At 39.8% G+C, this 24,918-nt stretch overlaps 1 protein-coding gene across 2 annotated transcripts in view; it reads left to right on the top strand.

Annotated features, from left to right (window-relative positions):
• Positions 1-713: 713 nt before the first annotated feature.
• TRIM33 (tripartite motif containing 33) overlaps positions 714-24,918 on the top strand; it is a 113,350-nt gene continuing 89,145 nt past the window's right edge. For both annotated transcript variants that reach the window (XM_038561828.1, XM_038561827.1), the window contains exon 1: positions 714-1,240. In XM_038561828.1, coding sequence (XP_038417756.1) covers positions 715-1,240 — 526 coding nt within the window. In that variant the 5' untranslated portion in view covers position 714. The remainder of the gene's footprint in view (positions 1,241-24,918) is intronic.

Below are 24,918 nucleotides of genomic sequence, written 5' to 3'. Positions count from 1 at the left end.
GCTGTTAAAGAGTTTCTTCCTCACGGGATCTTTTCAGCCGGTTTCTGCTGGCAGGCCTCCAGAGGAAGGCCCCTCTTCACGACTCCCCATGGCACAACCACCCAAAGGAACGCAGCCGGCACAGGCACGGAGCCCCAGGAGGGGCGCGCCTCGGAGCCGGCGGGCTGCGGCGTCCGACCGTGCGACGAGCGAGGTGCGCGCCGAGACGCGCCCGCCCCCGGGGACGGCGCCCCCCGGGAGTCGCCGGCTCGAGCGGTCCGGGCCTCCCCGCCTCCTACCCTTTCCCGCTTTTCGCCCCGCACCACCGCCGCGTCCGGCTTCACAACCACTGCCGCCGACTAAGCGCTGCTCGGCGTCCGCGGCCGCCGGCTCCAGAGACTCCCGCGAGCAGCAGGGCTGCCGCGCGGACGCAGCACGCCGGGGCCGGCGGCCGGAGAGGGGGCGGGGCCGACTCCCCGCCCGCGCCGCGAGTTCCCGCCTCCCTCGGGAGGACGTCCGTGCGTACGTGCGCGCGCCGCGCCCGCTCTCCTTCAGCCGCGCGACGCGAGGGCGGGGGCGCCGCGTGCGCGCGCGCTCTCGTTCGTTCGGCTGCCTGCTCGCTCTCGGCTGCCGCTCTCGCTGCGGCTGCGGCTGGGGCTGGGGGCGGCGGCGGCGGCGGCGGCGGCGCGGGCGGCGGGCGGCGCGGGGCGGTCCGGCGGGTTCAAAGAGGAAAACATGGCGGAAAACAAAGGCGGCGGCGAGGCTGAGAGCGGCGGCGGGGGCAGCGGTAGCGCGCCGGTAACTGCCGGGGCCGCCGGGCCCGCGGCGCAGGAGGCGGAGCCGCCTCTCGCCGCGGTGCTGGTAGAGGAGGAGGAGGAGGAAGGCGGCAGGGCGGGCGCGGAGAGCGGCGCGGCCGGGCCCGACGACGGGGGGGTGTCCGCGGCCTCCTCCGGCTCGGCCCCGGCTGCCTCAGCCCCTGCGGCCTCAGTGGGCCCTGGAGTTCCCGGGGGGGCGGCAGCGACGCCGGGCCCAGCCCCAGCCTCGGCTCCCGTTCCGGGTCCGTCGGCGGGGCCGCCTCCTGGACCGCCAGCCTCGCTCCTGGACACCTGCGCCGTGTGTCAGCAGAGCTTGCAGAGCCGGCGTGAGGCGGAGCCCAAGCTGCTGCCCTGCCTTCACTCCTTCTGCCTGCGCTGCCTGCCCGAGCCGGAGCGCCAGCTCAGCGTGCCCATCCCGGGGGGCAGCAACGGCGACATCCAGCAAGGTGAGCGGCAGGCCCTGCCCGAGGTCCGGGCCGAGGAGGGTCTGGGGACGGAGGTGCTCGGGCCCGGGGCTCCTCGGACCGGAGCGCACCCGAGGGGTCCGAGAGGTGAAAGACACGGCCCCGGGACGCCTTCCAAAGAAGGTGGGCCGCCAGAGATAAGGGGGGGGGTGAAGGGAGGGGTGCCGGCGGCTGGAGGCGGGGGGAGGGGACACGGGCCGCAGGGGAGCCTTGGGTGTGCGGATCCTGGCGGAGAAGGCGTGGACTCCCGGCCGAGCGCAGGTTCGGAGCTGCTGGACTCGGACGGAGGCAGGAGACGGGCTGGAAACCGCTTTGCAGGAGTGTTGAGGGAGGAGAGGCCTGTAGCGGGAGAGGCACTGAGAAGGGAGTAGGTAAGTAGTAGGGCTGTGAGGATGACTTGCCGTGGAAGGAAGGACTTGACACGTTCGAGGCTAGGGGGACAGGAGGACTAGGGACTGAATAGGGGCGGATAAAGGGTATTGGAGAGTTTGGGGCTGAGAGAAGCCGTCTGATGGAAAGTAGTTTTAGGATGACATTGGGAAGGAGAACTCTGGAATCGGAAGAGCTTTGAAGGGCCTGCATGTTTTGGGAAATATCCTCAGGTTCAGGGGTGAAGGAGAAATGAGCTTTGAAGGGAATGGGGAGTTACAGACAGCTGGGTTTCATTGTAAATTAAGGAGCCCCTTCTGATCCAGACAGTGTATTAGGATTGAATAAAATGGTGAGTGAAGGGCTCGTTCATAGTCCTATAGGTGAAACACATATCCTGCCAACAGCAGTGGTGGCAGTGGGTACTTGGTACAGTGGTTGCGACAAATCAGGAGGTCAGGGGAACTTTATTGAAAAGGAAACCATTGAGCAGGTTTCTTGAAGGGTGAGTTCACTGGATTGGGAGTTTTCAGGGTACAGGGTACTTTACACATCTCTGGAGCTAAAGGTTAACTAGTCATTATAAAACACATTCATGTTTCTGCAGTGAAACATACAAGTATCCCATTAATGGAATAGACATTAATAACTTAAAATTCAGGGAGGGTTTTGTTGTAGATTCATGAAAAACTTTCACATTTCAAAGCTCTTGAAATTTGGAACTTCAAGTAAAGGATTCCTGACCTGTACTAAAGGGTTTGGGATTCATCCTGTAAAGTATGTCTTGTACAGTGTAGACAAGGTGTCCATGAAGGCCTTTTTTTTTTTTTTTTTTTAAGATTTTTATTTATTCATGAGAGACAGAGAGGGACAGGCTCCCTTTAGGGAGCCTGATGCAGGACTTCCATCCCAGGACCCCAGGATCAATATCTGAGCCAAAGGCAGGGGGCTCAACCACTGAGCCACCCAGGCGCCCCAAGGGCTTTTTTTTTATCAAGAGGATAAAAGAATCACTTTTGTTATCCAAAAAGATCACATATCGAAGAGGAAGGGGAGGCAGGGCTGGAGGACGGGAATCTTGACAGTTTATAGAGAAATGAGCATTTGGAATTAATAAAGCACTAATAACAGATGTTAAGGAAGCATTTTGATATGGGGGAAAGGTATGGACTTTGTGAGGGTGTCTACTTTTTACTTCCCAGTTATGATTTGGATAGATTAATTTTTTTTTTAAATTTTTATTTATTTATGATAGTCACAAAGAGAGAGAGAGAGGCAGAGACACAGGCAGAGGGAGAAGCAGGCCCCATGCACCGGGAGCCCGATGTGGGATTCGATCCCGGGTCTCCAGGATCACGCCCTGGGCCAAAGGCAGGCGCCAAACCGCTGCGCCACCCGGGGATCCCAGATTAATTTTTTTTTAGCCTTAAGTTTTTCAGTTTGGAAACAAGGACAAAATTACCTACCTCATGTGGTTATGGGGTTATGATAGAATGAAGTGTGTACGTAGGGTAACTAGTACATGGTGGTTAGTAATGAAATGGCAGCTATTTAATTAATAGTAGTAAATAATTCTAAGTAGCCATGGGAATGAAGTTGGGAGGTGTTGAGATTGGTGTGGGGGAGACAGGATGTGTCTAGGATGAGTTCCAGGTTTCTTGTTAGGTGGGTAGCAGTGCTTTTAATACAAATAATTCAGGAACAGAAGCAGGTGTGTATGTGTTTGTGGTGAAAGGAGGATATAATGATTTCAGTTATGGGTGTTTTGTGTTTGAAGTATTATTGAGGCATACAGGTAAGAATGTTACATTAAGAATAAGGATTTGATGGTGAAGTTACTAAATGATAATGGGTGTATGGAGGGTGGATAATGGGTGTGTATAACTAACTGCTCATGGCCTCATGAGTATAGGGAGATGTGTGGGATTCAGTGTTCTTTTGGGAACCTGGATTAGATGAGAGATTTAGAAGGAACACAAGATGAGAATTGTGTTTGACTGATGTGGCTGGAAGACTGAGGTTATGAAATTGGCTCTCTGATATTTATGCAGGAGAGAGAGAGAGAGTAATAGTCTGTGAATTCCCTCTTCATTCTCCATCCTTTGTTTTTGAGCTAGGAGTGAAAAGTAGATGGGACTAAGCATTGTCATTTTAAGGTAATGTTGCTTTCTAACTAGTAGCTAAAACAAATCAAGCCTGGAAGCCATCATAGTTTTAGACAGGGAGTTTAGAAAATAATGTATTAGTATTAACTCCTATATGTATCCTTTGCTTTGCTCTTTAAAAAAGAGTTCTAGGGGATCCCTGGGTGGCTCAGCAGTGTAGCGCCTGCCTTCTGCCCAGGATGTGATCCTGGAGTCCTAGGATCGACTCCCGTATCAGGCTCCCGACATGGAGCCTGCTTGTCCTTCTGCCTGTGTGTCTGCCTCTCTCTCTCTCTCTGTGTGTGTCTCTTATGAATAAATAAATATAATCTTAAAAAAGTTATAGAAGGAACACTGGGTTTGGGGTCAGGGGACATAGTTCTGCCACTTAATTGTTTTCTGTAAAGGTGGTTTATAATGTTTCTGTCCTTCAGTTTCTTTATCTCCAAAACGTAGCTAATCCTTCACTTACATCTTACTAAGTCAAATGAAATAATAAATGTGAAAATACTGTGAAATGCTTGCAAATGTAAGGTATTATTGAACACTGGTTTCTTCTCTGGTCTAGAGAGCCATAACTTGTAACTCAAGTCAACATGTTAAGTGTTTTTCAAACAGTGACGGGTGCATTTTACCCTTTCTGCTAACTGGCCTTTTTTTCTGTTCTTGTAACACACCAAAGTTATCCACATTTTTTAGCTGATCCTTTTAGATCAGTGGTTCTCCAAAGTGTGGTTTCTGGACCAGCAGCAAGCATGAACATCATCTGCGATCTTGTTAGGAATGCAAATTCTTGGGCCCCATTCCAGACCTTCTGACCAGCCATCCGTTTTTAACAAGTCCAGGTGATTTTGATGCACACTAAGTTTAAGTACCACTTTTCTTGAGTGAAGAGTTCCTCACTTCAGATGCTGCCTCCTCAGAAAGGCCTTTTATGACTCCCCCTTTTTTTTTATTTTTTAATTTTTTTAAAATTTTTATTTATTAAAAAAAATTTTTTTTTAATTTATTTATGATAGTCACACAGAGAGAGAGAGAGAGGCAGAGACACAGGCAGAGGGAGAAGCAGGCTCCATGCACCAGGGAGCCCGACATGGGATTCGATCCCGGGTCTCTAGGATCACGCCCTGGGCCAAAGGCAGGCGCTAAACCGCTGCGCCACCCAGGGATCCCATGACTCCCCTTTTTAAAAAAATTTTTTTGAAGGCTTTATTTTTAGAGTAGTTTCAGGCTTATAGCAAGATTAAGAGGAAGATATAGGGATTTCCTATTCATTCCCAGCCCCCACAGCTGCACGGCTTCCCCACGTTATCAGTATCTTCCACCAGAGTAGTACATTTGTCACAATTGATGGACCTACATTTGCCTATCATAATCACCCAAAGTCCATAGTTTGCATTAGTGTTCATTCTTAGTGTTTGTACATTCCGTCGGTTTAGACAAATATATAATGACATGAATCCATCACTATAATATGACACAGAGTATTTTCATCACCTAAAAATCCTGTGTTTGCTCTTTTTAAAGTAGTCCTTCAGGTCGGTCACTCCCTTATTATCTTTTTTTCTTCTTAGCACAGCTAATATATAAAATGCTTTTGTACTCGCTTTTCTGTTTCTCACTAGGATATTGTAGAGTGATTGTTCAATAAATATCTTTTGAATGAATAAGAATCACTGGGAGAACTTTATAAAATGCCATTTTGAGAGTTTCAGACACCCAGTTGATTTGGGGATGATACTAGGAATTTATTTTTAAGTATTTATTTATTTTATTTTATTTTTTTAAAAGATTTTATTTATTTATTCATGAGAGACACAGAGAGAGAGAGGCAGAGACATAGGCAGAGGGAGAAGCAGGCTCATGCAGGTGGGACTCGATCCCAGAACTCTGGGATCACATCCTGAGCCAAAGGCAAATGCTCAACTGCTGAGCTACCCAGGCATCCCTATTCATTTATTTTAGAGAGTGTCCATTCGAGTATGGGGAGGGACGGGGAGGGGGGGGGGGGGAGATCTCCAGTAGAGTCCATGAGGAGTCCAGCGCCCAATGCAGGGCTTGATATCATGACCTGAGCTGAAATCAAGAGTCAGATGCTTAACAGACTGAGCCACCCAGGCACCCCTAGGTATCTCATTTTTAGTAAGTGCGCTTCTGGTATCTACTGTACTTTTAAGAAACATGAATTTAGATATTTGACCATAATGGCTGATCTATTTACTGTTGAAGTGTTTGGAAAACCAAATAGATAAATTAGTTAATACTTTTTGAGTCTTAACCGTAAGCTTTTAAAAGTGCTTCATCATTTTTAAAAAATTCTATTTCAGGTTGGGTTTGATGTCAGTAGTGGGTGTTATATAGATCTGTAATGTATCAATAGAAATACAAATTTGTATTGATGCATCTGAACAAACTTTCAAATGAACTCTTGAAGGGGATGAGACTTATAGTAGGGCATATCCAAGATAGCATGATATGTATGAAGAACTGGATGGAGAGTAACTTGCATTGGGTTCTGCTGTTAATTAGCTGTGTAACCTTGGTTAAGGCACTAAACAGCCTCTTACCATCTTCTGTAGTAGGAACAGTTTAAGTTCCTATTCTGTAAAATTCTATGATTGTATTCTATACCAACTTTTTTATCTGCATAATTTTAATCTTATTTGTGGGAAATGATGGAAGAATCAACGTGAAAAAATGATTATATTTCTGAATCTTCAACTTACTGTGAAAAGTCTGAAATGGCAACCTTAATATGGTAAGTGGAAGAGGGATACCTCTGGGTGTAGTGTGAAGAGCATCTTCTCACAGTGGTTCTGTGTTTTATCACTGGGTATTATGAGCCACTCAGGGGAGTCTTCTGTTTGAGCCTTTGGAAATTCTTGTCGTCCTCCCCCCCCCCCCCCCGCCCCCCCCCATGGCAGTTTGCTAGTTCTGTGGCTTATCTATTTAGGATTTTTTTAGGCCCTACTTTCTCTAATACCCTATTTACATAAACAAGCTTGAGTTTTTGAATGATAATATAGTCATCAGCAAGCAGTCATTAAAGATGTGTCAGAGAAAACTGAAATACTTTTGTGGTTGGTTAAATGCTCTGTGGTTGTTTAAGCGCACACAATTCAAGATTCAGAGTACCTGAATTCATTTTTGAGCTCCATCATTTACTACTAGAATGTCTATGAATAAGTTACTTAACATCTGTAAATCAAGGGTAATAATTAAACCTGCTTCATAGTGTTATTGTGAGGATTCAACGAGTTAATACATTGTAAAGTGCTTCATAATAGTGCTGACACATGGTAAGACCCCAAAAACTATTATTTCTGTTATTTTCCAGTTGTCCCCCATTTTTTTGTCCCCCATTTTTTTAATGACTACTTCTATTCAGTAAACAGAAGACAAAGGAACCTAAATTGTTGGTGTTTTTCTAGACTTTTCTGGTATCCAGTGATGTACAGCACACTTGACAAAATCATTTGCATTCCAATCTCTCCAGCTACTTAAAATTTATAATGTAAAAACTCATGAACTCTGAGTTGTAATGTAATGTTGTAATACCTAAGTTTTTACATGGCCTACTATCTGTACACCGAAAATTTTAGAAGGATCTGTTTATTTCATTATCTATATTCTTAGCAGAGCCTAACTGAGAGTACCTTAAAGTAGTGATTCTCAAAGTTGGTCCTTAGAATTTTGAGGAGATTGTCTCAGATTCCCCTTCAGACACTGGCAAAGTTAAAACTCTTTTCATAATAATACTTATTATTTGCCTTACTCACTGTTTTGGTATTTATATTAGTGATGCAAAAGCAGTGATGTGTGAAACTGCTGGCATCTTAGCAAGGATTAAGATAGTGCTTCCAAACCATATTAAGAGTCATTGTATTGGGGATCCCTGGGTGGCTCAGCGGTTTAGTGACTGCCTTTGGCCCAGGGTGGGATCCTGGAGTCCCACATCAAGCTCCCTGCATGGAGCCTGCCTCTCCCTCTGTTTGTGTGTGTGTGTGTGTGTCTCTCTCTCTCTCTCTCTCTGTCTCTCATGAATAAATAAAATCTTAAAAAAAAAGAGTCATTATATTTTTACCACAATAAATTTAGAGTAAAAACAAACAGCAGCAAAAAACATGCTAGTTTCATTTTGTTTTTGATGAAGCATTAGGACATTATTTTATTAAATCTTGATTTTTTTTGAGAATTCTGTGTGATGAAATGGGAAATGTGCATTAAATGTTTCTGCTGCAGACTGAAGCATAAGAAGAAAAGTACTTGTGCAGTCCTTTGAATTCCAAGCTAAATAAGCTTTATTTTCGTGGAAACTAATTTTTACTTGAAACAATGATTGGGGGAAAAAAAAAAAACAATGATTGACAAACTATGGTTTTCAGACATGTGGCTTTGGCAGCCATTTTCTCAAAAATGAATGAATTGAGCCTGTCCATTCAAGGAAAATAACCAACATATGCTGCCAGTGATAGAGATTGAGCTTTTAAATGAAAATTAGGATTTTTGAATAAACTTGTATGTGCAACCATGAGCTTGAAAGCTTCTCAATATTTGTAGGCTTTTCTGATAAGGTTGGGTAGTGTATCAAAGTTTCAATTTTTTTTTTTGATAGTGTGCAATGAAATGTCAACATTTGGAAGATCTACACAGTGAACGAGTATTTTCCAAATGACCAGTTGACCAATGCATCATGTTACAAAATTATGCATAGGAAAGAGATTCAAAGTGTAAAGCAGACAAGTAGATTTTAATATAGTGGAAGTTCACTATATTACTATAGTGGAATAGTAAATGTTCATCAGTATGGTTTGAAATTGCACATTGTTACTGACATTTAAGAAATAAATATACTTCAGGGGAGCCTGGGTGGCTCAGTCAGGTAAGCATCCAACTCTTGATTTTGGCTCAGGTCATGATCTTAGGGTGGTGAGATCGAGCTCCATGTCTTGGAGTACAGCATGGAGCTTGCTTAAGATTCTCTCTTCTGCCCCTCCCCATCTTCCTGCTTGCAAACACTTTCTCTCTGAGAGAGAGAGAGAGAGAGAGAGAGAGAGAGAGAGAGAGAAAGAAAGAAAGAAAGAAAGAAAGAAAGAAAAGAAAGAAAGAAAGAAAGAAAGAAAGAAAGAAAGAAAGAAAGAAAGAAAGACACTTTGTGTGTGTGTGTGTGTGTGTGTGTGTGTGTGTGTGTGTATATGTATTTTTTAAATTTTGAGTAATTTCCATGCCCAGCACAGGGCTCAAGCTCATGACACTGAGTCGCATGCTCTACCAACGGAGCCAGACAGATGCTTTGACTCTATATTTTTGTATTCAATCAAAGAATATCCACACTGTTGTTTGAAAGGCCATTAAAATAGTCTTCCCTTTTTAAAAATACATAGCTATTCTCTTCATATTCTTCAACAAAACAATCTGTCACAACAGATTAAATGCAAAAGCATATATTCAGCAATCTGAATGTATTAATTAAACCAGACATTACAGAGGTTTAAAAGTGTAAAAACAACTCCACTCTTAACTAAAACTTTTTGTTTTTGGAGATATAATTATTTCTCATAAAAATGTTGTTTAAGCATGCAGTTTTATTTTTAAATAAACTAATGTACCATTTAATTTTAATAAAAGTGAATTATCGACTATTGAAATATTAATATTTTAAAATTATCAATTTTTACTTCTAATATTATATATATTGATGGATAAAACCCATCTATCTAAAGAAAAGCTCTGTTAGGTCCTCAGTAATTAAATAGCATAAGACGGATCCTGAGACCAAAAAAGGATAATCAGGAAATGATGTAGTTGTTGGGAAAAATGTTAGGTTATAGAATACTAGAGGGTAGCAAAATTCATATGTTTATACTGAATAACTGAAGTTGACATTTTGTAAATAGCTCACTGTAAGCCTACTGATTTTTTTTATTTTTTCATATTTATGACTGGTTGACTGTGACCATCACTTTTCTGAGTCCAGCTTCAGAGTGTGGGCTCATGGTGTTGGGTACATTAGTGTGTGTCTCTTCTGTGGCCACAAATTGAACCTCTATCCCTAGCCAGTTTCTAGAGTGGACATTGGTCCCAGGGGTAAATGGGGGTGGGGAGAGAAGGATTGAATGAACATAAATGTATTATTTTTAGAAAAATATTTAAAGCAAATAGCAAGAATTATGTGGTACTGATGAATAATACTTTCTGAATGCTTATTATATGCAGTTTATGTTGCTGCTTTTATGAATTATTTGTATATCTTCTATTTTTCTTTAGCTTGCTCACATTTTGTTCTTAAGATTTTATTTATTTATTCATGAGAGACACAGAGAACAGAGGCAGAGGGAGAAGCAGACTCTATCCAGGGAGCCCAATGTGGGACTCGATCCTGGGACCATGGGATCATGCCCTGAGCCAAAGGTAGATGCTCAACCACTGAGCCACGCAGGCATCCTGCTTGCTCACATTTTAAAAAACTTTGATTTACAAGAATTTTGATAAGTTCTGCATACTGATCCTTTGTTGGTTATGTAAGTTGAACATTTATTCTAAGCCTACTGTGACTTGGTGTGGTAGCCAGCCTCCAAGATGGCCCCAGTGTTCTTCTCTCTGGTATTTACAATCTTCTATAGTGTCCCCTACAGGGACTCAGAACTGGTCTGGGAAACTAAGAGAGTAAATACAGGAGAATTAAAAGTGACTTCTGAAGCTAGGTCATTAAAGGCACACAGCTTTTTCTTTACTCTTTGGATCCCTTGTTCTAGATGAAAATGATTGCCGCTGTAGCAATCCTGTACAGAAGCCCAAGTGGAGAGAAGCTGGGCCTTTTGCCAATATCAGTCATGTGAATGGGCCACTTTGGAGGTGGATTCTCTAGAATGGTCAGGTTTTCAGATGACTACAGTTCTGGCTCACATTATCACTGCAGCCTTTTTAGAGGCACTGAGCCAGAATCACTTGCCAAGTCACTCCCAAATTCCTGACTCGAAGAAACTGTGAGATAACATACTGTTGTTTTTGAACCACTAAGTTTGAGGGTAATTTGTTATGCAGCAATAGATAACGAATACACTTGACTTTTCCCCCATTTTTTCCATCTTACTTTAGCTTTATAATAAGTAATAAACTGTTGTTCATTTACATAATTTCACTCTCCACATATACCTTGTTCATCTTTAAGATTTTATATATATATATATATATATATATATATATTATTTATTCATGAGAGAGAGAGAAGGTAAGAGACACAGGCAGAAGGAGAAGCAGGCTCCATGCCGGGAGCCTGATGCGGGTCTTGATCCTAGAACTCCAGGATCACGCCCTGAGCCAAAGGCAGACACCAACTGCTGAGCCACCCAGGTGTCCCTTGAAGAGGATCTTCACTGATGTTGACTTTTTGTGCTTTTAGCTTTAAAAATTTATTTATTTATTTATCTATTTATTTATTTTTAGAGAGAGATGCAGAGCAAGCAGGGAGGGGCAGAGGGGGAGGAAGAAGGAGTAAGAATCTGAAGCAGACTCTGAATGGAGTGCAGAGCCCAGTGTGGGGCTGGATTTCATGACTGCAAGACCATGACCTGAGCTGAATCCAGGAGTGGGATACTTAACTGACTGAGCCACCCATAGGCATCCTGCTGTTACACATTTTAGAATCCTGTGAAAGTTCACTTAAAAAATTTGTTAGCATTTTGGTTGGAATTCCTATGAATATACAGATCTTTCTTAATAGCTGATGGGATTATGTCCCAATAAACCCATTGTAAATTGCAAACATCCAAATGTGTTAATACACCCAGCTTCGTGTACATTACAACTTTGCCTAGCCTACCTTAAATGAGTTCAGAACACTTATGTTAGTCTTTAGTTGGGCAAAATCATCTAACACAAAACCTAATTTGTAATAAAGTGTTGAATAGGTCATGTAATTTATTGAATGCTGTGCTGAAAGTGAAAAATCAGAAGGATTATATGGGTACAGAATGATTTTAAGTGTGTTGGTTGTTTACCCTCATAATCATGTGGCTAATGGGGAGGTGTGGCTCACTGCTGCTCCCAGCATCATGAGAAAATAGGTACTACATATCATTCGCCTGGGAAAAGATCAAAATTCAGAATATGTTTTTTTCTGAATTCATATCACTTTCACACCATTGGAAAGTTGAGAAGTAGTCGGACCATTGTAAGTCAGGGACCATCTGTACAGGTTAATTAGGGAGAAAATGCTATCTTTATAATATAGTGTCTGCCCATTCATAAACATTATTTGCCTTTCAATTAGCTATAATTTTCTGTGTTTTTGAATAGTATATACATTCCCCCTGACCCCTGGAGAGATTTTTCACATCTTCTTTGAGTTATTCCTATATGCTTTATACACACACACACACACACACACACAACACACATACATGTTTTACTGTAAATAGTTTCCCTTAAAATTAGATTTAGCAGTGTTTGCTGCTGTTTTTCATTTGTTTGTATTTTTAAAATACCAAAAGTATTCTGATTTTTTTTTTTTTTTAAGATTTTATTTATTCATGAGAGACAGAGAGAGAGAGACACAGGCTGAGACATAGAGGGAGAAGCAGGCTCCATGCAGGGAGTGCAGTGTGGAACTCTGATCCCGGGACTCTGGGATCACACCCTGAGTGAAAGGCGTCCCAAAATTATTTTGATTTCATATTTATATTGGGTAATTACATTATGTGAAGGTCTTGAGGTCTTATTTTACTACTACTTGGTTCTTCCTACTTGATTATAGTAAGGAGTGTTACCAGTATTTATAGTTTGGGATTGTGAGCATGTTCTTTATGGGCTGGCTTTTCTCTTCTCTCTTCTCTCTTCTCTCTTCTCTCTTCTCTCTTCTCTCTTCTCTCTTCTCTCTTCTCTCTCCCCTCTTCCCTCTTCCCTCTTCCCTCTTCCTTCTCTTCTCTTCTCTTCTCTTCTCTTCTCTTCTCTTCTCTTCTCTTCTCTTCTCTTCTCTTCTCTTCTCTTCTCTTCTCTCTCTTCTCGTTTATTCGTGAGAAACAGAGTGTGAACAGAGTGTGAGAGAGAGGCAGAGACACAAGCAGAGGGAGAAGTAGGCTCCTTGCAGGGAGCCCAGTGTGGGACTCGATCCCAGATCCTGAGATCAGGCCCTGAGTTGAAGGCAGATGCTCAACTGCTGAGCCACCCAGGCATCCCCCTTTATGGTCTTTCTTTATGGAACTTGCCACATCTGGTTTGTGGGAACCAGCCTCCAGAGAGTATTTTGCTTTTGCTTCTGTGAGGTGCCACCAATGCAAAATCACTGAAGTTAATTTTTAATTTAGCATTTCTTAGAACTGACAGATGTTGATTTAGGGTGTACTTTATAGGCTTCGCTGTATTTGGAAATTCTCAGGAGAGAATTCCTTGCTTTGAACCCAGGCAGTGACAGACAATTTTATTTGTATGTTATTGGTCAGATTTATTCTTTTAAAATTTACTGTTATTATTTGCATATACACCTTTCCTTTTTTTTTTTTTTTTAAAGATTTTATTTATTCATGAGAGACACAGAGAGGCAGAGACACAGACAGAGGGAGAAATAGGCTCCATGCAGGAAGCCTGATGTGGGACTGTATCCTTGAATTTGGATCACGCCCTGAGCCAAAGGCAGACGCTCAACTGCTGAGCCACCCAGGGGTCCCCATATACACCTTTCCAACTAAGAGTATAATCCTTCAAGCTACTTTATGAAGAGTATCTTGGTTCCAATTGCTTTACACATACCCTAGCCTTTTATGTTTTCCCTGTTTGTTTATTCCCCTATGTTTTCATCCTAAGAAAGAGTTGAGAATAAAACTTTTGAGCCTTTGCATTTTTTCATTTTTAAGTAATCTTAGTACCCAACATAAGGCTTGAACCCACAACCCCAAGATCAAGAGTTGCATCTTCCACCAACCGAGCCGTCCAGGTGCCCTGAGCCTTTGCATTTTTTTTTTCCCTAAAGATTTGTCCATTTACTTATTTGAAATAGAGTGTGAGGGGAGGAGCAGAAAGAGAGGGAGAATGAGAATCTCAAGCCAACTCCCTGCTGAGATGTAGAGCTGGATCTGAGGACCCTGAGATGACCACAGCCAAAACCAACAGAGCCACCCAGGTGCCCTCCCCTCCCCTGCCTTTGCATATTTGGTGTTCTCTTTATTTCATTCTACTGCTTAAAGGGTAGCTTGACTGGATATGGAATTTTAGGTTAAAATTTTTTTTTCTCAAGAGCTTTGAAGACACTGCTTTTCCAGTCTTAAATCAGTGTTGCTGATACAAAGAAACAAAATCTGATTTTGTTTCTTTGTATGACTCCAGTTGGGTTTTGCTTTATTTGCCTCTTCTTGGAACCTTTTAAGATTAAACAATTTTTAAAAAAACTTTTAAGTAACCTCTATACCCAATATGGGGCTTAAACTGGTAACCCCGAGATCAAGAGTTAGTTGCATGCTCCATCAAAGGAGTCATCCAGGTGCCCCTCTGGAACCTTTTAATATCTTTTTATCCTTGTTCATTAAAGTGATGTGCCTCTATTGATTTTTTTCCCTCTTTGTTTTTAAAAGTTTCTTGTGCTTTTTCTGTTAGTCTTATAATCTTTATAGTAACAAGATTTTAAATTTTAAATATATTTTTTTATAAGGATACCTAATTTCCTCTCCCTCCATTCTTTCTGGAACTATTACTGTTTGGATGTTAACACTTAAGGGGTCACACTCTCTCCTGTCTTTTTCCTTAGGTATTCCTTCTCTTTGTTTTCTTATGTCAGCTAATGTTCTGAAAGACCTTGACTTTATTTTCTAACTTTTTCCCTTGATATGTTGATCTCTTTGTCCTGGAGTCTTCTTCAGACAGTGGATAATCCTTGGTTCTCTTTCTTCTTGAGTAAGGCAATACAATTCTGATTGAGGGTTCTGTGCTTGTTAATTGTTGGATTTCACTCTAGACCAAGGGTTGGCAAACTATGGCTCATGGGCCAAATCTAGCCTGCTGCCTGGTTTTATATGACTCATGAGCTAAGAATGATTTTTTTGAAAAGATTTTATTTATTTATTAGAGAGAGAGTGAGATAGAGCAAGAGCACAAGCAAGGGGTGTGGCAGAGGGAGAGGGAGAAGGAGATACCCCACTGAACAGGGAGTCTGACATGTGTCTTGATCCCAGGACCCTGGGATCCTGACCCAAGCTGAAGGCAGATGCATAACTGACTGAGCCACCCAAGTGCCCCTAGGATTTATTTTTATTTTTTATTTTATTTATTTTATTTATTTTTTTAAAGATTTTATTTATTTATTCATGAGACAGAGAGAGGCAGAGACACAGGCAGAGGGAGAAGCAGGCTCTATGCAGGGAGCCTGATCTGTGGGACTCAATCCTGGGACTCCAGGATCACGCCCTGAGCCAAAGGCAGGTGCCAAACCACTGAGCCACCCAGGGATTTCCCCCCCCCTCCCCCCCAGGAATGATTTTTAAATGGTTGAAAAAAATTCAGAAGAATATTTTGTGACATGTTAAAATTATTTAAAATTCAAATTTGTGTTTTATAAATAAAATTTTTGGAACACACCTATGTCCATTTGTTTATATGTATTTCTGACTGGTTTCACGCTACAGTGGCAAATGATTAGTTGTGACAGACTGTGTGGACTGATTGTGCTTCTCTTTTAAAAGTGCACTACAAGTTGCAGTGATCATGCAGTTACAACTTGTTAGGCATATGTGTGACTGTAACACATTTACCAAAAAAAATTTTAATTACCAGTGTGTACCTATCATTACAAATGAGAAAAGTGGATTTCAAATGTCACACTTTGAAGACACAGTAGAGTATGGGTTGTTTCATTTCCAATTAGATGGCAAAGTGTTTCTACTGTAGCTCGACTAAAAGTACATAAGCAGACTGAGTACTTCTCATGACCTTCCCAACTCATGGGAAAAACAATGGATGGGGAAATCAGAAAATTTATTTATTTTATTTTAGTTTTTTAAAGATTTTGTTTATTAATGAGAGACACAGAGAGAGAGGCAGAGACATAGACAGAGGGAGGAGCAGGCTCCATGCAAGGAACCCGATGTGGGACTCGATCTTGGGACTTCAGGATCATGCCCTGAGCCAAATACAGATGCCCAACTGCTAAGCCACCCTGGCGTCACCTTTTTTTTTTTTTTTAAAGATTTTATTTATAAATCAGAAAATTTAAAATGGAATATCTTATCATGGCAGACTTTCTTAAAAATAAAGAAATAAAATCAAGGTAGGTTTGTGAGTGCTTATTCCTTAGCCAGGCAAGGAAACCCCTTTACTTTTGGCAAGTTAATTACGTCCTCCCAGTTAAGCAAAATGTTAACTTTAAAAAAAAGTATTTTGTAATTCTTTAGACCTGTATTACAAAACACTTTATTTACTAAGGTTTCTTTACTATTTACTAAGTAATGCTGAATTTATTAGATCTCTATATTATATTTTGAATTTTGTGCATTAAAACGTAAAAATTTATTTTATTTTGTTACATAAGTATCTACATGCTATTCCTGATATGGTATCTTTGCTTGCAAAGCTGAACATATTTATTATGTTTTCTGATGGTCCCATCCCACCTTTGAATTTGGGTTGGTTACAAGTTGGATTTGAAGGAGTTGTGTTATGTACAGCTTGGCCTCTTGTCCGCAGTGGATTTGAAAGAATGAGAATTTCCAGCTTTCTTCTTCTAACATCACAAATAACTAAAATAATAATTTTAGACCAATCAGACTTGTTATCCCGTGTTCAGTTTATTGATAGAATGCTAATATCCAATTATATGCAGATTTCTTTTCCAGTTATGGGAGAATGACTTAAAAACTAATCTTCACATTATACTTATACAAAAAACCCTAATGTCACTCAGAAGATTTCTACCTGGTTTTCATTGGGAATAGAGCAGACATGAGAGTAGGGAACTTAGAATCATTTCACTGAAGTAGTATGTTTATGAGCTTGAAGTGAGTCTGAAGAGTTGACAGTAATGATGAGAAGAGAGCATTTTAGCTGTCCTCTTCAAATACAAAATTCTGCTTTCTGTTAAGTATCACCTTGTGTTGTGAGGTATATAAAACGATATATGAAATGAACCTTGGTGGCAGGAGAGAATTAGATGTGAACAAGTTTATTTGACTCTGACTAGACTTCATGTTCCTTATCTATAAAATAATGTCGGGCAGCCCCAGTGGCGCAGCCGTTTGGTGCCGCCTGCAGCCTAGGGTGTGATCCTGGGGACCCAGGATGGAGTCCCACATCGGGCTCCCTGCATGGAGCCTGCTTCTCCCTCTGCCTGTGTCTCTGCCTCTCTCTCTCTCTGTGAATAAATAAATAAAATCTTAAAAAAAACCAAAACAAAACACCCCATCCTGGCCAAATAATACCACATAGACCATCAGTCTTCTACTTTTGTCCTGACTTAGAATCTGATGAGTCACTTTTATTTGAGTTGAATATAACTAATTTATAATTAGTCTGACTTCATAATTTTGAAAGCTTAAGTTTGAGTAAATGTAAGTGTAAATGTAAAGTTTTGCCTTTAGAGTATATCAGTAAGCTATGTTGTAATATCTTAATATGAACTAAAGATCATTTAGAATGGTTAATGTTTTTACTATCAAGTTAGAAAGAAACAAATGCAAGAGGATTTTCCAATTATGGATTGTGCAATCAGATTTGGTAAATTGATTAAAATGCTGAATAAATGGTGATTAGCAAGTTCACAAAAGCCTGTTTAACCTGTGACATAGGTCTACCTTCAGAATTTTTACTACTTTTGTACCAAACTAGATTATAATATACTTCTAAAATTTACCTACCTGTTCTTCCCAGCTCCAAAAATGCTCAGGGTTTTACATATTGAAGATAGAGTTAGATGACTGGATCTCAACTGATGTGTCATAGTAGCATGTTACACATGAGGTGTTCACAAGGTCTTCTGCCAGATTTTGAACAGCCATATTTTGAACAGCTTGTGAAGTTTATTTTTGTTACATTTGCACATTTGATGCATGTTCGATGTACTGTTGATTCCAGTGGGTCATTTAATATGGCGTAAAACTTGGTACAACATGCTTAGATAGCTTATGCTTGGGGGAGCATGGGATAAAGTCAATTTGATGACAAAGAAAATCCTCTGAAGATTTTGTCTTTTCAATAGGGGGCATAGTCAAGATAATAAACAGACTTACTTATAAAGAGTAGTTGTATGATGGGAGACTAGTATATTTTTAACTACATGTAATTTTTAATGTAAATATTGAAATACACATAAAAGTATAAAACTCTATATAGTTCAGTGAATACACATAAGTCAAGCACACTTGTATAAATCCAGCAGCCAGAATGAGACACAGTACATTGCTAGCACCTTATAAACCTACTGTCCCCTTCCAGTCACTACTTATGATCCTGTGTTCCTTTTTTTAAAAAAAGCTTTTGCTTTTAAGTAATCTCTATCTCCAAGGTGGGGCTCAAACTCACAACTCTGAAATCAAGAGTCAAATGCTCTACTGACTGAGCCAGCTGGGCATCCCTGATCCTACTAACACCAGGTTAATTTTGCCTGTTTTTATATTTAGGTGGAGCTAAGCAGTATGGACCAATTTGTGACTGCATGTGTTTGCTCAACATGAAATTATTTATGTTGCTTATGAATGTACTTCATTCATTGTCTTCACAGCATTCGTTGTATGAATGTACTAAAATTTACTTACCTATTTAAATGTTGGACATCGAGTTGTTTATAGTTTATTTTCTATTGAAGTATAGCTGATACAATAGTATAGGTTTGTTTTTTTTTACTAGTTTTAAAAATATTTAATTATTTTAGAGAGAGCATGAGCGAGGGGAGGTGCAGAGGGAGAAGCAGACTCCCCACTGAGCAGGGAGCCTGATGCAGGGTTCGATCTCAGGACCCCAGGATTATGACCGGAGCTGAAGGCAGACACTTAACTGACTGAGCCACCCAGGTGCCCCCACCCCCTCAGCCTCCAGGTTTTTACTCTTATGAATGTGTTCCTAAAACTCTACTTTAATATCTCTTTAAATTTTTTTTAAAAGATTTTATTTATTAGAGAAAGTGCTTGTGCAAGGGAGAGAGAGAAGGCAGAGGGAGAGGGTGAGGGACGAAATCTCAAGCACACTGTACTGAGTGTTGAGCCAGAGGTGGTGCTCAGTCCCACAACCCTGAGATTGTGACCTAAGCTGAAACCAAGAGTCTGACGCTTAAGCAGCTGAGTCACCCAGTTGCCCCTTTAACATAACCTCTTGATGAACATATGCACACATTTGTCTTGGCTGTATGTGTTAGAATGGACTTGCCTTGTCATAGGTTGCAGGTAAGTTCAGCTTTACTAGATGTTGCCAAATAGTTTTCTGAAGTGATTGTATCAATTTACATTTCTATCAGCCCTGTTTAAGATTTTTATTGCTACCTGTCTTTGACATTTTAGCCATTCCTTTTTTTTTTTCATTTTAGCCATTCTAATGGGTGTGTAGTTTAATTTGCATTTCCCTGATGATCAGTAAAATTGACTTTTTATATGTTATTGGCCTTTGGATATCTTTTATTAGGATGTGCCTGTTCAAGTTGTACGTGTGTTTTTGTCCTATGGGTTATCTGCATTTTCCCCAATGTTTTTGGAGAATTTTAAAAATATATTCTAAGCATGAGTCCTTTGTCAGATATATATCCTATTTGTGGCTTTCCAAATAATTGTATTTTTAAAACCTGAATTTAATTTGGTGTTTGAATAAGTAGTACTTTCACATGCCCACAAGTTAAAAGTATACACAATTAAATGGTGAAGTGTCCCTCCCACTTTGTCCTTAGTTCTATCTCTTACGACATATAACATGTGTTAATAGTTTATTTTTTCCAAGTATATCCAAATGATCTTTTTTTTAAGATTTTATTTATTTATTCATGAGAGACACACAGAGAGGGAGGCAGAGACACAGGCAGAGGGAGAAGCAGGCTCCATGCAGGGAGCCTCACGTGGGACTTGATCCCAGGTCTCCAGGATTACACCCTGGGCTGAAGGCGGCGCTAAACCGCTGAGCCACCTGGGCTGCCCTATCCAAATGATTTTTGACAAGGGTGTCAAATCCATTCAGTGAGAGAAAGGAATTTTTTCAACAAATGATGTTGGGACAATGGGATTTCCATATGCAAAAGAATGTTTGATTCCTACCTCATACCATATAAAAAATTGACTCCAAATGGATCAGAAACCTAAATATAAAAGCTAAATCCATAAAACTCTTAAAACATAGTAAATCTTCATGACTTTGGATTTGGCAGAGTTTTAGATATGCTACTAAGAGCATGAGCAACAAAAAAAATTTGATAAATTGTACTGCATCAAAATTAAAATTTTGTACATCAAAGGACATTTTCAAGAAGGTGAAGAAACAGCCTATAAATGGGAGAAAGTATTTGTTGGTCATATATCAGAAAAGAATCTAGTACCTAGAATCTATAAAGAATGCTTACAACCTGATAATAAAGACGAATCCAATCGAATAATGACCCAAAGATCCTAATAGTGCTCCAAAGAAGTTATACATGTGGCCAGTAAGCAGATGAAAAGATGCTCAAGATCATTAGTCATTAGAGAGTAAATCAAAACCAAAAAATTCCACTTTATATCTACCACAATGTCTCAAAAAAAATCAAAGTGTTGGCAGGGATTTGGAGAAATTTGACCTCATACATTGCTGGTGTGAATGTAAAATGGGCTGCCACTGTGGAAAACATTTTGGTGGTAATGGTTGCACAACATCATGAATGTAATTAATGCTACAGAACTGGATACATGAAAATGGTTAAAATGGTAAATCTTCTGTTTATATATTTTACCACAGCTGAGGGTAGAACAAGGTGATGCTCTGGCCTTTCAGCTCTCAAATTGGAAACTAATTTCCTTCTTGTGATAAATTTTGTGCTGTTATTCTCATTTTAGTGCTTTTTGTTTCGTGATTTCACTGTTCAAAATGACCTCCAAGCATAAAGCTCAAGTCTAGTGTTCCTAGGTTCAAGAAGGTTATTTATAACTTTATGGAGAAAATACATTTTTTTTTACATCTTTTTTTTTTTTTTTAAGCAAACACATGAGGGTTTATTTACAAGCTCGAGCTTGGGTCCAAGTATACCCGACACAGCAGAGCAGGGACTTGGACCAAAAATACATCTTAGATATAAGCCTTATTATATAGTGTGATTGGAGTTACACTGCTGTTAGCTGAATTCAGTGTTAATGAACCAAGAATAATTATTAAAGTATGTTTAAACAGAAATACACATAAGACAACCTTATATATTAATTGGTTGATTAAAATTTTGTGACCAGAGGGTTGCAGGAACCTAACCCTGTATATCTCCTAGTGATGATTCAGTATTCAGTAATTTATTTTTTGTAGCAACTTTATAGAACATAATTATGAATAATGAGACCTGACCCTATGTAAGTGTGAATAAAAATAATTATTTTGTGTAGATGGCAACATTTAATTTTTTCATTTAAAAAATGTATTTTTTAACATTAAAAATGTTTTTTGTTCTGAAATCTATTTGATCTGATACTAATATAGCCACTCTTTTAGAAAATACGTAAGGGGTTTATTGAGATATAATTCACAAAGCATAGAATTCACACCTTTGAAGTGTATAGTTGAGCTGTATTTAGTATATTCACCAAGTTGTGCAACCACAGTCAATCTTAGAACATTTTTATTACCCCCTTAAGAGCCCCTGTACCTGTTAATGGTCATTTCCTATTTACCCACAGTACCATCCCCCAGACAGCCATTGATCTACTTTCTGTCTGTACAGATTTGCCTATTCTGGACATTTTATATAAATGGGATTGTAGAATGAATATGTGGTCTTCTGTGGCTGGCTTCTTTCATTTAGCACAAAATTTTCAAAATTTGTACATGGCTGGATGTGTTAGTACAGTCTTTTTAGGCTTGAATAATATTCCATTTTATGGCTTTACCACATTTTATTTACCTATTCATCTGTTGATGGATATTTGAATTCCTTTTTTTAACTTTATGAATAATGCTGCTCTGAACATTTTTTACAAGTTTTTGCATAAACCTATGTTTTCATCTTTATATATAAATGAGTGGAATTTCTGGATTGTATAGTAACTACTTTTAATTTTTTGAGGAACTGCCTAATTTTCCAACATGGCTGTACCATTTTACATTCCAGTCAGCAGTGTGTATGAGGGTTTCAATTTTTCCATAATCTTGCCAACAATTTTATTATTTTTTAATTTGAGCATAGTTGACACAGTGTTACATTAGTTTGCATTGTATAACCTCATGATTCAACAGGTTTATAGGTTAAGTTGTACTCACCACAGGTGTAGCTATTATAACACAGTGCTATTATAACATTATTGACAGTTACCTATACCGTACATTTCATTCCCATGATTTATTCATTCCATAACATAATTTATTCCTGTGACTTAATCATTCCATAATGGGGAGGCCTGTGTCTTTTGCTTCCCTTCACCCATTTTGCCCATTCCCCCCAACCTCCTCCCCTCTGGTAATCATCACTTTGTTCTCTGTATTTATAGGTTTGATTCTGCTTTTCTGTTTATTCGTTTTTTAGATTGCACATGTGAGTGTAATCATACAGAATTGATCTTTCTCTGACTTATTTCACTAACTCTCCAAGTCCTTCACTTGATCTCCAAGTCCATTCGTGTTGTTGTAAATGGCAAGATCTTATTCTTTTTTTATAGTTGAGGAGTAGTCCATTGTGTGTGTGTGTGTATGTCACATCTTCTTTATCCATTCATCTATCAGTGGACGCTTTGGTTGCTTCTATGTTTTAGCTATTGAAAATAATACTACAGTAAATGTAGGAGTGCATATTATCTTTTCCAAATTGGTGTTTTTTATTTTCTTTGGGTAAATACCTAGTGGTGGAATTATTGGATCATAGGGTATATCTTTTTTAAGTTTTTAGGAACTTCCATACTGTTTTCTACAGTATGGAAGTTAGGGCCATTCTATTAGGTTGAAGGTCATATTCATTGTGGTTTTGATTTGCATTTTCCTGTTGCCTAATGGTGTTGAACATCTTCTCATGTGCTTATTGTACTTGTATATCTTCTTTGAAGAAATATTTGAGAAATGACTTTTGCTCATTATTTACTTGAATTATTTGAAATCACTGTCAGTTTTTGTATATTCTGGATAGTAGACCTTTATTTCTGATTTGTATATATCTTCTATTTGTAGGTTGTCTTTCAGCTTTCTGGTGGTATTGTTTGCCGCACAAACTTTTTGAACATGTTGCTATTTTTTTAAACTTATTTTCATTGTTGAAAAAATATTTAACATAGTTTGTTATGTCACCCATTATTAAGTGTACAACTCATTGGCATTAATTACATTCATAGTGTTGGCGGCACAGAAGTTTAATGCTGAAGCCAAATTTTGATGAAGTCAAATATACTTTCTCTTTTGTGCTGTTTTTTAAAAATTATTTTATTTTATTTTATTTTATTTTATTTTATTTTATTTTATTTTATTTTTAAATATATTTTATTTATTTATTCATGAGAGACACAGAGAGAGGCAGAGACATAGACAGATGGAGAAGCAGGCTCCATGCAGGAAGCCTAATGTGGGACTTGATCCTGGGACTCCAGGATCATGCCCTGAGCCAAAGGCAGACGCTCAACCACTGAGCCACCCAGGTGTCCCTGTGCTCTGTGTTTGATGCCATACCTAAAAAAAAAATTCCCTAACCCAAGGTCATGATGGTGTACTCTTAGGTTTTAAGAGCTTTACAGTTTGAGCTTTTAGATTCAGAGCTATGACGCGGTTGAGTGAATATGTATATGTAAAATTTGTGTGTGAAGTAAGGATCCAGCCTCAATTATTTTATTTTTTGCATATGGATAGCCATTGTTCCAGCACCATTTACCTTACCCATTCAGTTGTCTTAGCACTCTTAAGTGCTAAAATGACCATAAAAGTGAGTTTTTATTTCTGGACTCTTAATTCCGTTCCACTGATTTCTGTATATATATCCTTATGCTTACAGCATTGTTTATTGTAGCTTTGTAGTAATTTTTTTGGTAGTAAGTTTTGAAATTGGTAATTTGTTCTTTTTTTTTTTTTTTAAGATTTTTTATTTATTCATGAGAGACATAGAGCAGAGACACAGGCAGAGGAAGAACCAGCACTCTAGGATCACACCCTGAGCCAAAGGCAGATGCTCAGCCACTGAGCCACCCAGGCGTCCCTTCATCTTTGTTCTTTTTCAAGATTGTTTTAGCTATTTGAAATCCCGTGAGTTTTCATATAAATTTTAGCATCTGTTTGACAATTTCTATAAGAAAGCCAGCCAGGTGCCTGCCAGCCAGGATTTTGATAGAAATTGTGTTGAATTTGTAGGTAGGTTTTTTTTTTTTTTTTTTTTTTTTTAAGATTTTATTTATTTATTCATGAGAGACAGAGAGAGGTAGAGACACAGGCAGAGGGAGAAGCAGGCTCCATGGGAACCTGATGTGGGACTAGATCCCGGGTCTCCAGGATCAGGCCCCGGGCTGAAGGCGGTGCCAAACCTCCGAGCCCACCCCTTGCTGCCCTGGATTGTTTGCTCCATTCACATTTCATGTTACTGTTGATGTAGTTGGATTTATGTCTGCCATTTTGCCTTTTCTATATGTCTTACATCCTTTGTTTTTCCACTTTTCCATTTTTGTGTTTTTTCATGAAACTCATCTCCCCTATTCCCAGGGATAACAGTTGTGTTACTGTTTGTTTAATGACTTGACTAGGTCATTTGTGAAATGAAGTCTATTTTCCACTGCAGTGTGAAGCCTCTGATGTTTCCTGTCAGAGAGCACAGCCTTGGGCATATATAGTCGCCCTGGGATATAGTGATTTTAGAAGGGCGCTTTTTAACAATTTCCTTGATCTCTATTAAACATTTAGTATCACACAAAGCTGTTAGGCTCCAGTAATTGGGGTCTGGTTATCTATTCTTTTTGACAGTGGCCTGGGACATAACTTTTTTCGTAATTAAATTCAGTTCACCGTAATTAAATTCATACTCCTTTCCGAGGTAGTTTTTGAGGTTACTGAGGTTTT

This window comes from Canis lupus, chromosome 17, assembly GCF_011100685.1.
Source record: "Canis lupus familiaris isolate Mischka breed German Shepherd chromosome 17, alternate assembly UU_Cfam_GSD_1.0, whole genome shotgun sequence".
NCBI classification, from domain to species: Eukaryota; Metazoa; Chordata; class Mammalia; order Carnivora; family Canidae; genus Canis; species Canis lupus.
Note: the sequence above shows the minus strand (reverse complement) of the source record. Positions and strands in the feature narration are given on the sequence as shown.